The 11,539-nt window shown below is 36.2% G+C and overlaps 1 protein-coding gene across 5 annotated transcripts in view; it reads right to left on the bottom strand.

Moving 5' to 3' along the window:
* Window positions 1–11,539, bottom strand: part of beat-VII (Immunoglobulin domain-containing protein beaten path VII) — a 501,410-nt gene that overhangs the window by 236,187 nt on the left and 253,684 nt on the right. For all 5 annotated transcript variants that reach the window (XM_017615650.1, XM_017615668.1, XM_017615640.1 and 2 more), the window contains one exon: window positions 5,933–6,031. In XM_017615650.1, the coding sequence (XP_017471139.1) occupies window positions 5,933–6,031 (99 nt within the window). The remainder of the gene's footprint in view (window positions 1–5,932; window positions 6,032–11,539) is intronic.

The following is an 11,539-nucleotide window of genomic DNA, read 5'->3' as shown; positions in this document are numbered from 1 at the left end:
TATATAAAATAGCGTTTAACGTTTTAACGCACATTGGATTTCTTTGCTTAGTTTTTATTATATTCATTGAACTAAATATTCGCTCTACTTCTGCATTACTTATAGGCAAAACAAGAAAACTAAAAACTAGGTTGCAAAGGTCAGCAAAAGGGTTTTCTCCTAGGGCATTTCGAAATTGATAAACTTCGGCCCAAAATTTTACAGTTGAGTCTAAATTACTCCAGGTATGTAACGTTAACCGTTGCCATTGCATCTCTATGGATGTTATTTCGTCGGCATTATATTTGTGTTTTTGTTGCTGTAGTTGAACAAATAATTTTGGTTTAATTACTCTTAATGCATTTCCAACCGAAAAAGGTAAATTTTTTTTAGTGGNACACTTGCGCCGTCGTTATTTGCTATGCGCTGCTGCCGCTCGCTGGCAGCGATACATTTTGCGCAACGTTTTCCACTTGCGTTGTGCTGGAATTCATGCCGATGCGTTGTACTTGTAGAAACTGCGTCATCATTTCTCGCAATTGCCTCATCTCCTCCTGAAGCTGTGATACTGTCGCCGTATCAGCTCCTTCCTCTGTTGTTTTGGACTCGTGCCAGTCCAACTCTTCGGCGTTCTCGTATTCACACAAACGTTGAATTAACTGGTCCCGTGTGCCTGTCGTTTGCAATTGCCTTTCTCGAAGAAAGAATTGCAATTGATCGACCTTAAATTCGCAAATTTTTGTCATCTTGTTGTATACACGTAGTATTCAATATATGCATCAACACAAAACTTCTCGCTTCACTCGTACGTGTGTCCGTGCACCTCGTTTTACAAACTTGATGCTGAAGGTATCGTTTTGCATACACCAATTTGCCTTCACTTGTTGCTGGTTTCGTTTTTCAACCGTCGATTCACGTTGGTTGTCGTTGTTGCATTGAGCGCTTCTTGCTCGTTGCCTTCGTCGTGTCGCCACAGACCGTGCGCTAGCGAACACTTTGTTAGCGAATTACGGGTGAGTTTTGCATGTAAATTTGTATGCACATATATACGCACGCGCGTTTACAAACGTTGAAAATTTGGATAAATAAGAGCCTAATAATATCAAAAAACAAAATCGCAGTATGGTAGCTTTTGCAAATTTTATATATAAAAAATTAATATAGCGAGTTTTGAAACAATAAGTTTTACATAGCTAGCTTTTTTGCTTTTCGCGTTCTATCTTCCATGAAGATTGGTCTGCTTCTTTTTGCCGACGCCTTCCACTAGGCACTGAAACTACCACGTTTTCTTGCTGTTTTCTAAGCTCATCATTGAGACTTTTGAACTTGTATAAATACGTACAATAAATAAATATTATAGCGACTTTTTAAAATGTATATATACATACAGTAAGTAGTTATTATAGCGACTTTAGCTAGAGTAGCTAACAGTTTGATGCTATTTTTTCAGAATATGTAAGGATTTTGCACTGTATTGTTAGCGGACATGAAAATACTTTAAATACTGGTACGTTAACCACCAAAAATTAAAAATCGAAAAAATTTGACATAGAGGACTTTGCAAGTGGACTACTCATTTCACGAAACCACCAAAAATTAAAAATCGAAAAAATTTACATAGAGAACTTTGCAAGTGGACTACTCATTTCACGAAATTTTTTTCTAATGTCGGAGTAAAAACTATTACAGCAGTTTCGAAGTTAACTTGGCTCTGAGAGGGCCTAGAGACTTCTAACGCACTTGTTATTCGAGGGATATAAAATTGTGTGAAGGATGCACAGCTGCATGCAAATAAGAAAATTGCAATAAATTATACCTTTATTAAATTGAGGTGTTAAAATTATTTTTTCGAATTGTGAACAGGGAATCGTGTTGATGGTCTCAAAATCTATAATATTATTTTAACAAAAAATACAATGTTTTTTGCACGTTTTTTTCGAAGAGCACTATTTTTGACCAATTTTTTTGTGGTCAAAGAGTAATTGTAGCTCAATGACAATATTTTTTTATGAAAGGCATTAGCTTTCAAAACCATTTTTCTTCATATCAAAATACTGCTTCTGTTCGCATGGAGTGGAGCACACTGTGCGGTATGTGAAAGGAGATATATTCTAAAATGCTGTACATATTTTTCAGAGACGAGTTCGGCGACAGAGTCTATAAGAAATGATCAGCTTTATCTCAGAAAAAATTTCATTTCGCTATGTGCAATTAGCACCAAATTGTGCGTTAAGTAGTATCACAATACCAAGAGTGTAATTGAAATTCTTAACGAAACTCGGATTTCTCGACCGACTCGGTTTTGGGGGGAACCCGGAACCTGCTTTTCGCATGGGCAGAGCTATACGTGGCTTTTTCAAGAGTTCGGATTTAATGATAGTTATGAGTGTATCCAAGAAACTTTCAACTGAAAAGAAAAGAGTGATCACTTTATCACTTCCGACATCGTTTTCAAAGAAGTTTTGTAAGGTTTCAGTTAAAATTACACATCTGTAGTGACTGCATTAAAACAAACTCCTGAAGCAAATATCTGAGTTTATTTGTTTCCTCTTTATTCTAGAATATTGGATGCGAATAATTCGCACGGGTAAGCTAGTCTAATTTAAATGAGGAAGTAGCTTTTTTAAAAGAAACCAATAATTTTAAACCCATTTATTTTTGATTTTGAATAGCAAAAAAGATTTGGTGTTTGTTTTGTATGGCAAAATCAACTTTTTTTCTGGGCATTGGACCAAACCAATTTTTTTAAGAGATTGAGTCATAGGTAAAAAAGTGATTTCTTCAATAGGGGCACTCCGAAAGGTGGTGTTCTCTCTCCCCTGCTCTGGATTGCGGTTGTCAGCGACCTTTTAGAGGAACTGGAAAAAGTGAGCTGTCGGGTGATCGCCTATGTAGATAATGTGGAACTTTTGGTTAAGGGACGACTCCTAGACACCCTTTTTGACCTGACTCAAGGTTACCTGAATCAGATAACTAGGTGGGCGATCAACCGCGGTCTCGCAGTAAAACCCAGCAAGAAGGAAGTGGTTTAGTTTACCAGGAAGTACAAGGTACTCGTTATCGTCCTTCCCTCGAGTGGAGGTGTTCGTCTTCGGCTCTTAGACAGGGTCAAGTACTTTGGCTTGATCCTGGATATGAAGTTGTCGTGGAGTCTAACATTGAGGAAAGGGTAAGAAAGCCGTCGGTTGCCTAGTACTGCTGTAGGTAGCTGTCGGTAAAAGGTGAGATCTCTCGCTCAAAGTAATTTATTAGCTGCATGAAGCCAGATTTAAGCCTATCTTGTTTCACGGAGCCCTTGTCTGGTGGAACTAACTACAGAAGGCTACACTTTTAAACTAACTTGAGCGTTTATAGCGGATCGCCCTGATTGGAATTAGTTGAGAATAAGGAAACACAGCTACACTGGCGCTTAACGTCAGACAGAATTTTCGTAGCCCGAACTGCTATTAGACTCAGAGAAACCGGGTGGTAACACTTAGGAGTTGTCGAGGGCTTTGACTTCGCCCTGAACGGATAGATTACAGCTCCTCAGAAATGGCTCCCAGAAGCTCCTCCTCTACCTATATTCCCTCAAGAGAAGGGCGGGTTGCTTAAAGCAGGAAGCGGATCACAACTTGGAGAAGAATTTTCTGCTTTCGGAAACTCTCCACCAAAACTATGCTCAGGTTCTCAACTTCTGTAGTGTCTTTTAGGTGGAAATAGCTGCCATCAAGGAAGCGGTAGACTCACTGGTAAAGGGTGCAATTTTGCACTCAAAATCGGTAAAGTTATGTCTGACCTCTATATCAATGACGTCAGAGTACTTCTTAGTAAGGCGTGGCTGATGACCTGGCGTTGTAAAGGCACGTTATTCTCAGATGAAGAGCAACTAGGACGCTTCTGTCGTCCTGCGGTACACTGTTGGATGGTTGGGCCTAGTGCTAGCTCGGCGAGCGCTAGACTAACACGCATACTTCGTACTCGAGATAATGAAATTGAATACTCAACTAAATACCACATAAAATGGACAAACAAAGCGATGCTCCTTTGGTGACATAAACAAGGAAAATAAGACGTTTCTCTGCTGCAGCAAATTTTTTATATGGGGTTTTAAAATACTTATTGCAGCTTATGACGCGAGTGACCCATCGTTACTCCTTAAAGGTGCCGAAAAATACGTTACCTCTCAAGGGCTAGTGATGGGGGTTCTGATAGTGATTAGTATTCCCGCGGTAAGACTAGGAATTCAAACTTATCCCTTTTGTATCTGCCGTTAAGAGGAAGATGAGGTGGAATCATCTCTACACTTCCTTTTAGACTGTCCAACCTTCGCGAGGCTAAGATGGAAAAATTTTAGCTCGCACTTAACTAAACCTGAGCTCTTTGGTCGCTTTCGAAATTTTGTAGCCGGTAACGGTGTTTCGCCGACTAAATTAGGGGTCTCCTTTCAGGTTTTTCGTGGTATCACAAAGGAAAATCTCCTAATTGTCTAAGTGTGTCCGTTGCCTGGCGCAAGCACTTTAACTTAACCTAACCTAACCTGTACCTTTTTCAGCTATGAAATATGTAGTTGGTCACATTAATCACATACAGTAGTGAAAGTCATCTAGATCGGTACTTTATAAGGCATATTTTATATACTACTGATTGTTCAGGTATAGGTTTTTTATATAACTCCTCTATTTATGTATGCATTGAAGGTAAACATTTTTTTAGCTCCTAAACAACTAATTTAGAGTGCAGTAATCGGTTGAAGAAAAATTTGTTGATGTTCATGAAAGGCGTGAAACCTTCGGCATTGCTGAAGACAGCACTGCGCTTTTTTCATTCCGCCTTAAAACAAAACAAAATCTAAAATGAAAATAAGGAAACATCAAATGTGCGTACTTCAAACTGGCTGACACTTCTTGTTACACGTTTGTATATTTAGTACATACCCACCAAACAATTTGTGTTGCCAGCAATAAGAAAACGTGTCGCCCTCGGAAACAAATTTATTGCCGGTAATATTGCCATCGAATCGATTTCCTATTACCGGTCGCTCTAAAACGTCCGCCGAAGGCAACTCGCCTGGGCGAGTCGTTTTCTTATTACCTGAATGAGTCCTTTTCTTATCGCTTCAGGCGATTTTTGGAATAATTTTATTCTTTTTAATACTTCATTTATTTTTTTGTACCAAATTGCAACTTACAATCGGAATTAATTCATTTTCTCGCTGTGCGACTTCCTATTTTTTCAATCTTGTCCTTGGGCATAATTTAGATGCTCTTGGCCAATACTATTGACGCCATATTCATAAGTTTCGGAATTTTTGAGAACTTTTTTATTCAAAATTGACATGATCGAAGTGATGTTGCCGATTTGTCACCACAGCAATAAATCGGTGAGTCGCCAATTTGTTGCCATTGACGATTGTTGCCTATTTCTCATGTTTTGCATGGTGGGTATATACAAGTCGAAATCATGTATGTGTTACTAGATAAGCTGATTTTGTGTATGTGTTTAGCTCCACGGCTTTGAATGTCAAACTGAAAAATTTTGTTTGCATTTCCACACACACTCCTACAGATTTTGACAGTTTACACCGCCAAAGCAAAAACAAAAAACAAGTAAATTTTTATTTTTGTACTCCTACTATCACATTATACTAATTCGCCTTGCATTCGTACATAATTACATATCATTGCCTTAATATAAAGGCCCTACCTCACATCTTCTCTGAAATACAAAAAGCCGTAACTAACTAAAAATCCAAAATTCACTTTCTGATTGATTACGATGCATTTCATCAAATTATATGTCCCCACATCGTTTTATAATTTTAGTTAGTTACGGCTTTTTTACATTTCAGCGACAATGTGAGATACGACCTTTCTACGTTAAGGTAACGGTATGTACATAAGTACCTACATATAAAATATCGAGCGCGCAGGTTATTGGATGTACGAATATTGATAAGGAACTGTTTACTCACATCGATTTCACCGCCCCCGATGGATGTATTCCGGAATGGTGGATTGCGTCCGTTTATGAATTCAAAAAATTTACCCTTGTCAACTTTGAGCCACGTCACCTGCAAATGATACAAAAATTTCCAAAATTTTATAAAAAGTTAACACAAATGTCATTGCCTGACGTTGATTTGAGGTTTTTGCTTTATGATTTGGAAAATAGTGAGATGTGGAGTAAACGTGTATGTATGTATGTTCATATGTGAGTAGACGCATATGCACATAAAACAGAATTATATTTAACATACACATATCGTTACAAGAAACGACTAAAGGCGCGCCATTGTTTTGACGCGCGAAAAAGGCCGCATTGACGAAAGAAGACGCGTAAACCTAGTTGACGGCGAAGAAAGACGCGTAATCATAGATGTATACCTTGCCAAGGACTGTCACTTCAGTATTATTCCCCAAAAACTTTTTGGGGAATGTACATAATATTACTACCTCAAACATAGTTTACCGGGAAAATAAGTTAACGCCTTCGCCTCTTCGCCGTCGACTAGGTTTTCGCGGTCAACTTTTGAGCTCGCGCCTTTAGTGACGATATGTATTTTCCAGTGTACCTTTTCGGCCCTTTTACGAGCTTTTATTATGTTTCACCTATGTGTAATCCAATCTTTCAATAAATTTTCAACCAGCTTCCCGATGAGCTAGAGACTTGGAACTTCAAACTTAACTCAGACCCCGATGAAAATGCAATATGATAGATCATTTAGTCTGCTTAGGGGACGCAGGTCTCGAGATATTTAAAAAACTCGCATTTATGCATATTACCTATGTATATAAAAGGGAATAACAACACAAAAATATTTTGCCCGGTAGGTCTAGATATTTGGAAAACCCGTTTTAAACATCCGATTCATATTTAGAACGTATTACTTGAATGGAAAGGAATAACTCCACAAAAAAATCTGCCGTTAGATGGGGCGGGGTCAATTTTTCTTTTTTGTTACTAAACACAAATAAAAGCTTGTCTTAAAAAATAAATAAAAATGTTTGTAAAAATTACTTGTTTTTATTTAAATATACATTAAGTACATAATCTTCAGTTTTAAAGAATGTCAAGGTTGTAAAATTTATTTTTTCTTATAATAAAAGCACAAATTAATTTCAGAAGCCGTACCAACTTGTTAGAAATGGTTAGTATATCGTCACCTGAAATGAAAAATAACGTATCGTGACAATTGTTATTTTTTTCATAAAACGATGTGGGGAGTTGTAATTTGAGGAAATCTATCATAGCAATCAAAAAGTGAATTTTGTATTTTTTATAAGTTACGACTTTTTGCATTTCAGTGACGATGATGATACGTTATTTTTGCATTTCAGGTGACGATATGTACTTATGTAAATTTTTGGCTTTTAGTTAGTAACGTTATTTAAATTTAGATATATCGATAGCCCTGTGCTATAACGACACAATTCAAAGTTCAAACAAGTTGATACTAATGTTAAGTGGCTCTTGTCTCTAATCCTTGTGTAATCCATTTCCATCCCTTACTAAAGTAAGCAGTAAGGATTGCTAAAGTAAGTACAAAATACATATTAGACATGGGTTCGACAAGGATTAAAGACATGAGCCACTTAACAGTAGTAACAGTTCTTATTTTTTGAATTGTGGCGTTATTGCACCATCGATATGTATGTAACTTTTAATGCGATAATCGTTTTTAAAAACTCCGGCTATGTCGTTTGCTGTAAGAAATAAATTTATGTAAGAAAATAAATTATTGGCAAACCTATATTATTTTGAATAAATTCTTGTTGGTTCTGAATTTCGCAACGGATTGACAAAGCCTCGCTGGTGAGCCTTATAATCAAGGTTATCTTTATTGTTCTCTCATCCCGGCGAGGGAATCCGCCTCTACAGACTTGCCGTTGGGAGTTTATGGCTTTGCATTTTCTTCCAAAGTGGATTTCTTTTGATATTTTCTCAAAATGCTCACCTCTTTAAAAACTATCGATCAAACCCAGATCAGACACCCTCCAATTCTGGATTTAGGGTCCTAGTATATTTGTCCATAACTTTAACAATTATTTATTGATCTCATAACGATATATTCCTTACCGCAAAGTAATTGGCGAGACTTCTACCGCAAACTCAAATAATATTGATATTTTTACTGATTTCTTTTTTTGTGCAATTCAATTTTAAAGTTGTTTTATTATATGTTAACAGTGTGATATTAAAATAATTTTAAAATGAAATAAACATAAACATAAAAATTTCGATTTTTTTAAGTTTGCTGAAAAAAGTCCCGCTAATTTGTATCAAGTATTTACGATAAGTTACGTATGAGCGTATATAAATCCTCTTTTCAGCAACATACAAATTCACGATCGATTCAGAAATGTTAAATTTATGGGGAAAAGAACCCCCACAATAATGGGTTTTTAACCCTAAATCCAGTCCCTGAGGGCATATTGTATTTTGGGATTTTGATTGTACAAATTTTTATTACTCAACTAGGTCCGCAATATGGGATGTGTGACATTCCAGGTTTTTTTAGTGGAAGTTAAGTCTAACAAATTGTGGTTGATTCCAACACTACATATACGTAGGTATTTAAATGTCTTTATTAGTCTATACAAGATTGAATCCTTTAAAATACATACACATATTACAAATGTAAGTGAAAAACAAACACATATTTCTTTGTTACATAGGTCAAAAAACGATGATCTTTCTCCGAAACTTTCTTATATCCGTAGTGGTTTGGGTGGGATTTGTTTTCTCCTGGAAAGTAATAATTACTAAAATATATCCCAGAAATAGTTTAATAAATTTACCTTATTACAAAGTGTGATAATTTACCTTATCACATTGTGCGTGCTCCCGCCTAAAGCTATTGATTTCGCAGCCGAATTACACCAATTCACTGATTCTAGTAGCACTTAGCAAATTAGCCTTGTTTTAGAAAATGGAAGGAAAATATTAAAGCGAATGTCTTATTAACGATTGTCTAATTCACAATAGTAAAATGAAGTAGATTTTAATTTTACGGTGGTTGATGCAATTTAGCAAAAAAGTGGTAGATCTACCACAAAAGTGGTATAGTTCGCACACTGAGTGTTACACAGTGTTACCAGTCTCCAATTGATTGCGGTTGAGTAAAGTTATATTTTCGTGTTTCACATTTCTTTAATACAAAAGTATGTTCGACTATTTTCTTTTATATGGAGCACACCGCCAGCAAAAAAAAAATTACTAAAAATTAACGAGATTTTATAGCAGCTTGAAACTTACACTACATTATACTAGAATTAAATTGCCTATAAAACTGCATACCAAAATTCTGATTAAGAAGTTTGAAATTTTGATGAAAATAAGAGGAAATTTTCTAATTTTTGTAGAAAGTTTGAAATTTATATGGTGTTTGTTGTATACCGGCTAGCCGTTTATAAAAAAAATAATAAACATTAACTAAACAAAAGACAAAGGCCAAATGCCAAAACCGGTCAAAATATTGCATTTCTTTTATTTTGTGGACCACTATATGTGTGTTTATAATGCTAGGTATGTATTCTTATGCATTGAGTGCAAAAGATTGTATTTTAGTACAAAACGAAATGAAATTTTATGTTCCTAAATATTTCGTGCTTAGCACCATATAAAAAATTGTTTTAAATAAAGTACATAAATGTGATATGCGTACATATATTTTTACACATGCATACATGTGTATGTAATGTTGCATAACAAGCCAATTAATTCAATTATTTGTTTTCTTTTGTTTTGTTAACTCCGTTAAATTAACTGATTTTATGAATTCATATATTTATTTGTAATTTTTTATGGAATCGGCATCGGTATCGGCCGATTCCTTCCCCATAAGCCGATTAATCGGCATCGGTATCTGAAAAAAAAATGGTATCGGTCGGACTCTAGCTTTTTGCTAGAAGAAACACTAACACTATAAAAACCCTGTAGAGAAATGAACTAGTGCGGAACTGGTTCGGTTCTAGTGCGTTTGGAACCATGACTAGTACGCGTTAATTCTCTTTTGCATGCTAGCGACTGGCGAATTTAACATTGCGATGTCCTAGGAAGTGTCAATTGTCCCCCGTTGCATCCCTTTGGCTCTAGTTCCGAACCAGTTCTAAATTCGACAGATAAGATCTAGTTCGTTTTGCATCCCTTTTTCTATAGTTCCGAACCAGTTCCAAATTCGACAGATGAGATCTAGTTCGTTCTGCATCCCCTTTTCTTTAGTTCCAAACCAGTTCCTAATTCGACAGATGAGATCTAGTTCGATCTGCATCCATTTTTTATAGTTCCCAACCTATTATAAATTCGTCACCTTAGATCTACATACATTCCTAATCAGGCTTGTCGAAACGGGGCACCGAAATTGCGCATATGGAAACTGTGAATTTAGACATTATTTCGGTTTCAACCGAAACTGTGCATGTATGCTTTATTTCGGTTTTTGCCATATGCATTATTTCGGTTTTAAACCGAAACTGTGCATTTATGCACTTCTTCGTTTTTTTTCATATGCATTATTTCGGTTTTAAAACGAAAGTATGCATATGCATAATTTCGGTATTTTCTCATATGCATTATTTCGACTTTCAACCGAAACTGTGCATGTATGCATTACTTCGGGTTTTTCATATGCATTATTTCGGTTTTCAACCGAAACTGTGCATGCATGCATTATTTCGGTTTTTGTTATATGCATTATTTCGGTTTTCAACCAAAACTGTGCATGTATGCATACCTTCGGGGCACCGAAATTGCGCATATGGAAACTGTGCATTTAGACATTATTTCGGTTTCAACCGAAACTGTGCATGTATGCTTTATTTCGGTTTTTACCATATGCATTATTTCGGTTTTAAACCGAAACTGTGCATGTATGCATTACTTCGTTTTTTTTCATATGCATTATTTCGCTTTTAAAACGAAAGTATGCATATGCATAATTTCGGTATTTTCTCATATGCATTATTTCGGTTTTCAACCGAAACTGTGCATGTATGCATTACTTCGGGTTTTTTCATATGCATTATTTCGGTTTTCAACCGAAACTGTGCATGCATACATTATTTCGGTTTTTGTTATATGCATTATTTCGGTTTTCAACCGAAACTGTGCATTTATGCATACCTTCGTCTTTCACATATGCATTATTTCGGTTTTCATCCGAAACTGTGCATGTATGCTTTATTTCGGTTTTTGCCATATGCATTATTTCGGTTTTGAACTGAAATTGTGCATGCATGCATTATTTCGGTTTTTGTTATATGCATTATTTCGGTTTTCTAACGAAAGTGTGCATATGGATAATTTCGTTTTTTCTAATATGAATTATTTACTTCTACTTAGTAAGGGTTTTAATCCCTAAGCGCGGCGGAAAGCCGCTTACGCAGAGAAAAGTTCTGCGCAAAAATACGTCCGCCCTTCTTTTCCGGCAATACAGAAAGAAGAATTCTACTTAGTAAGGGTTATAATCCCTAAGCGCGGCCGAAGGCCGCCTACGCAGAGAGAAATTCTGCGCAAAAATACTTCCGCCCTTCTTTTCCGGCAACACAGAAAGGAGAATTCTACTTAGTAAGGGTTATAA

The sequence above is a fragment of the Rhagoletis zephyria genome, unplaced genomic scaffold, assembly GCF_001687245.7.
Source record: "Rhagoletis zephyria isolate East Lansing unplaced genomic scaffold, Rhagoletis_zephyria_1.1 Rzeph_scaffold_00023, whole genome shotgun sequence".
Lineage (NCBI taxonomy): Eukaryota > Metazoa > Arthropoda > Insecta > Diptera > Tephritidae > Rhagoletis > Rhagoletis zephyria.
The sequence above is the reverse complement of the archived record's forward strand: the minus strand, read 5'-3'. Positions and strand labels throughout refer to the sequence as shown.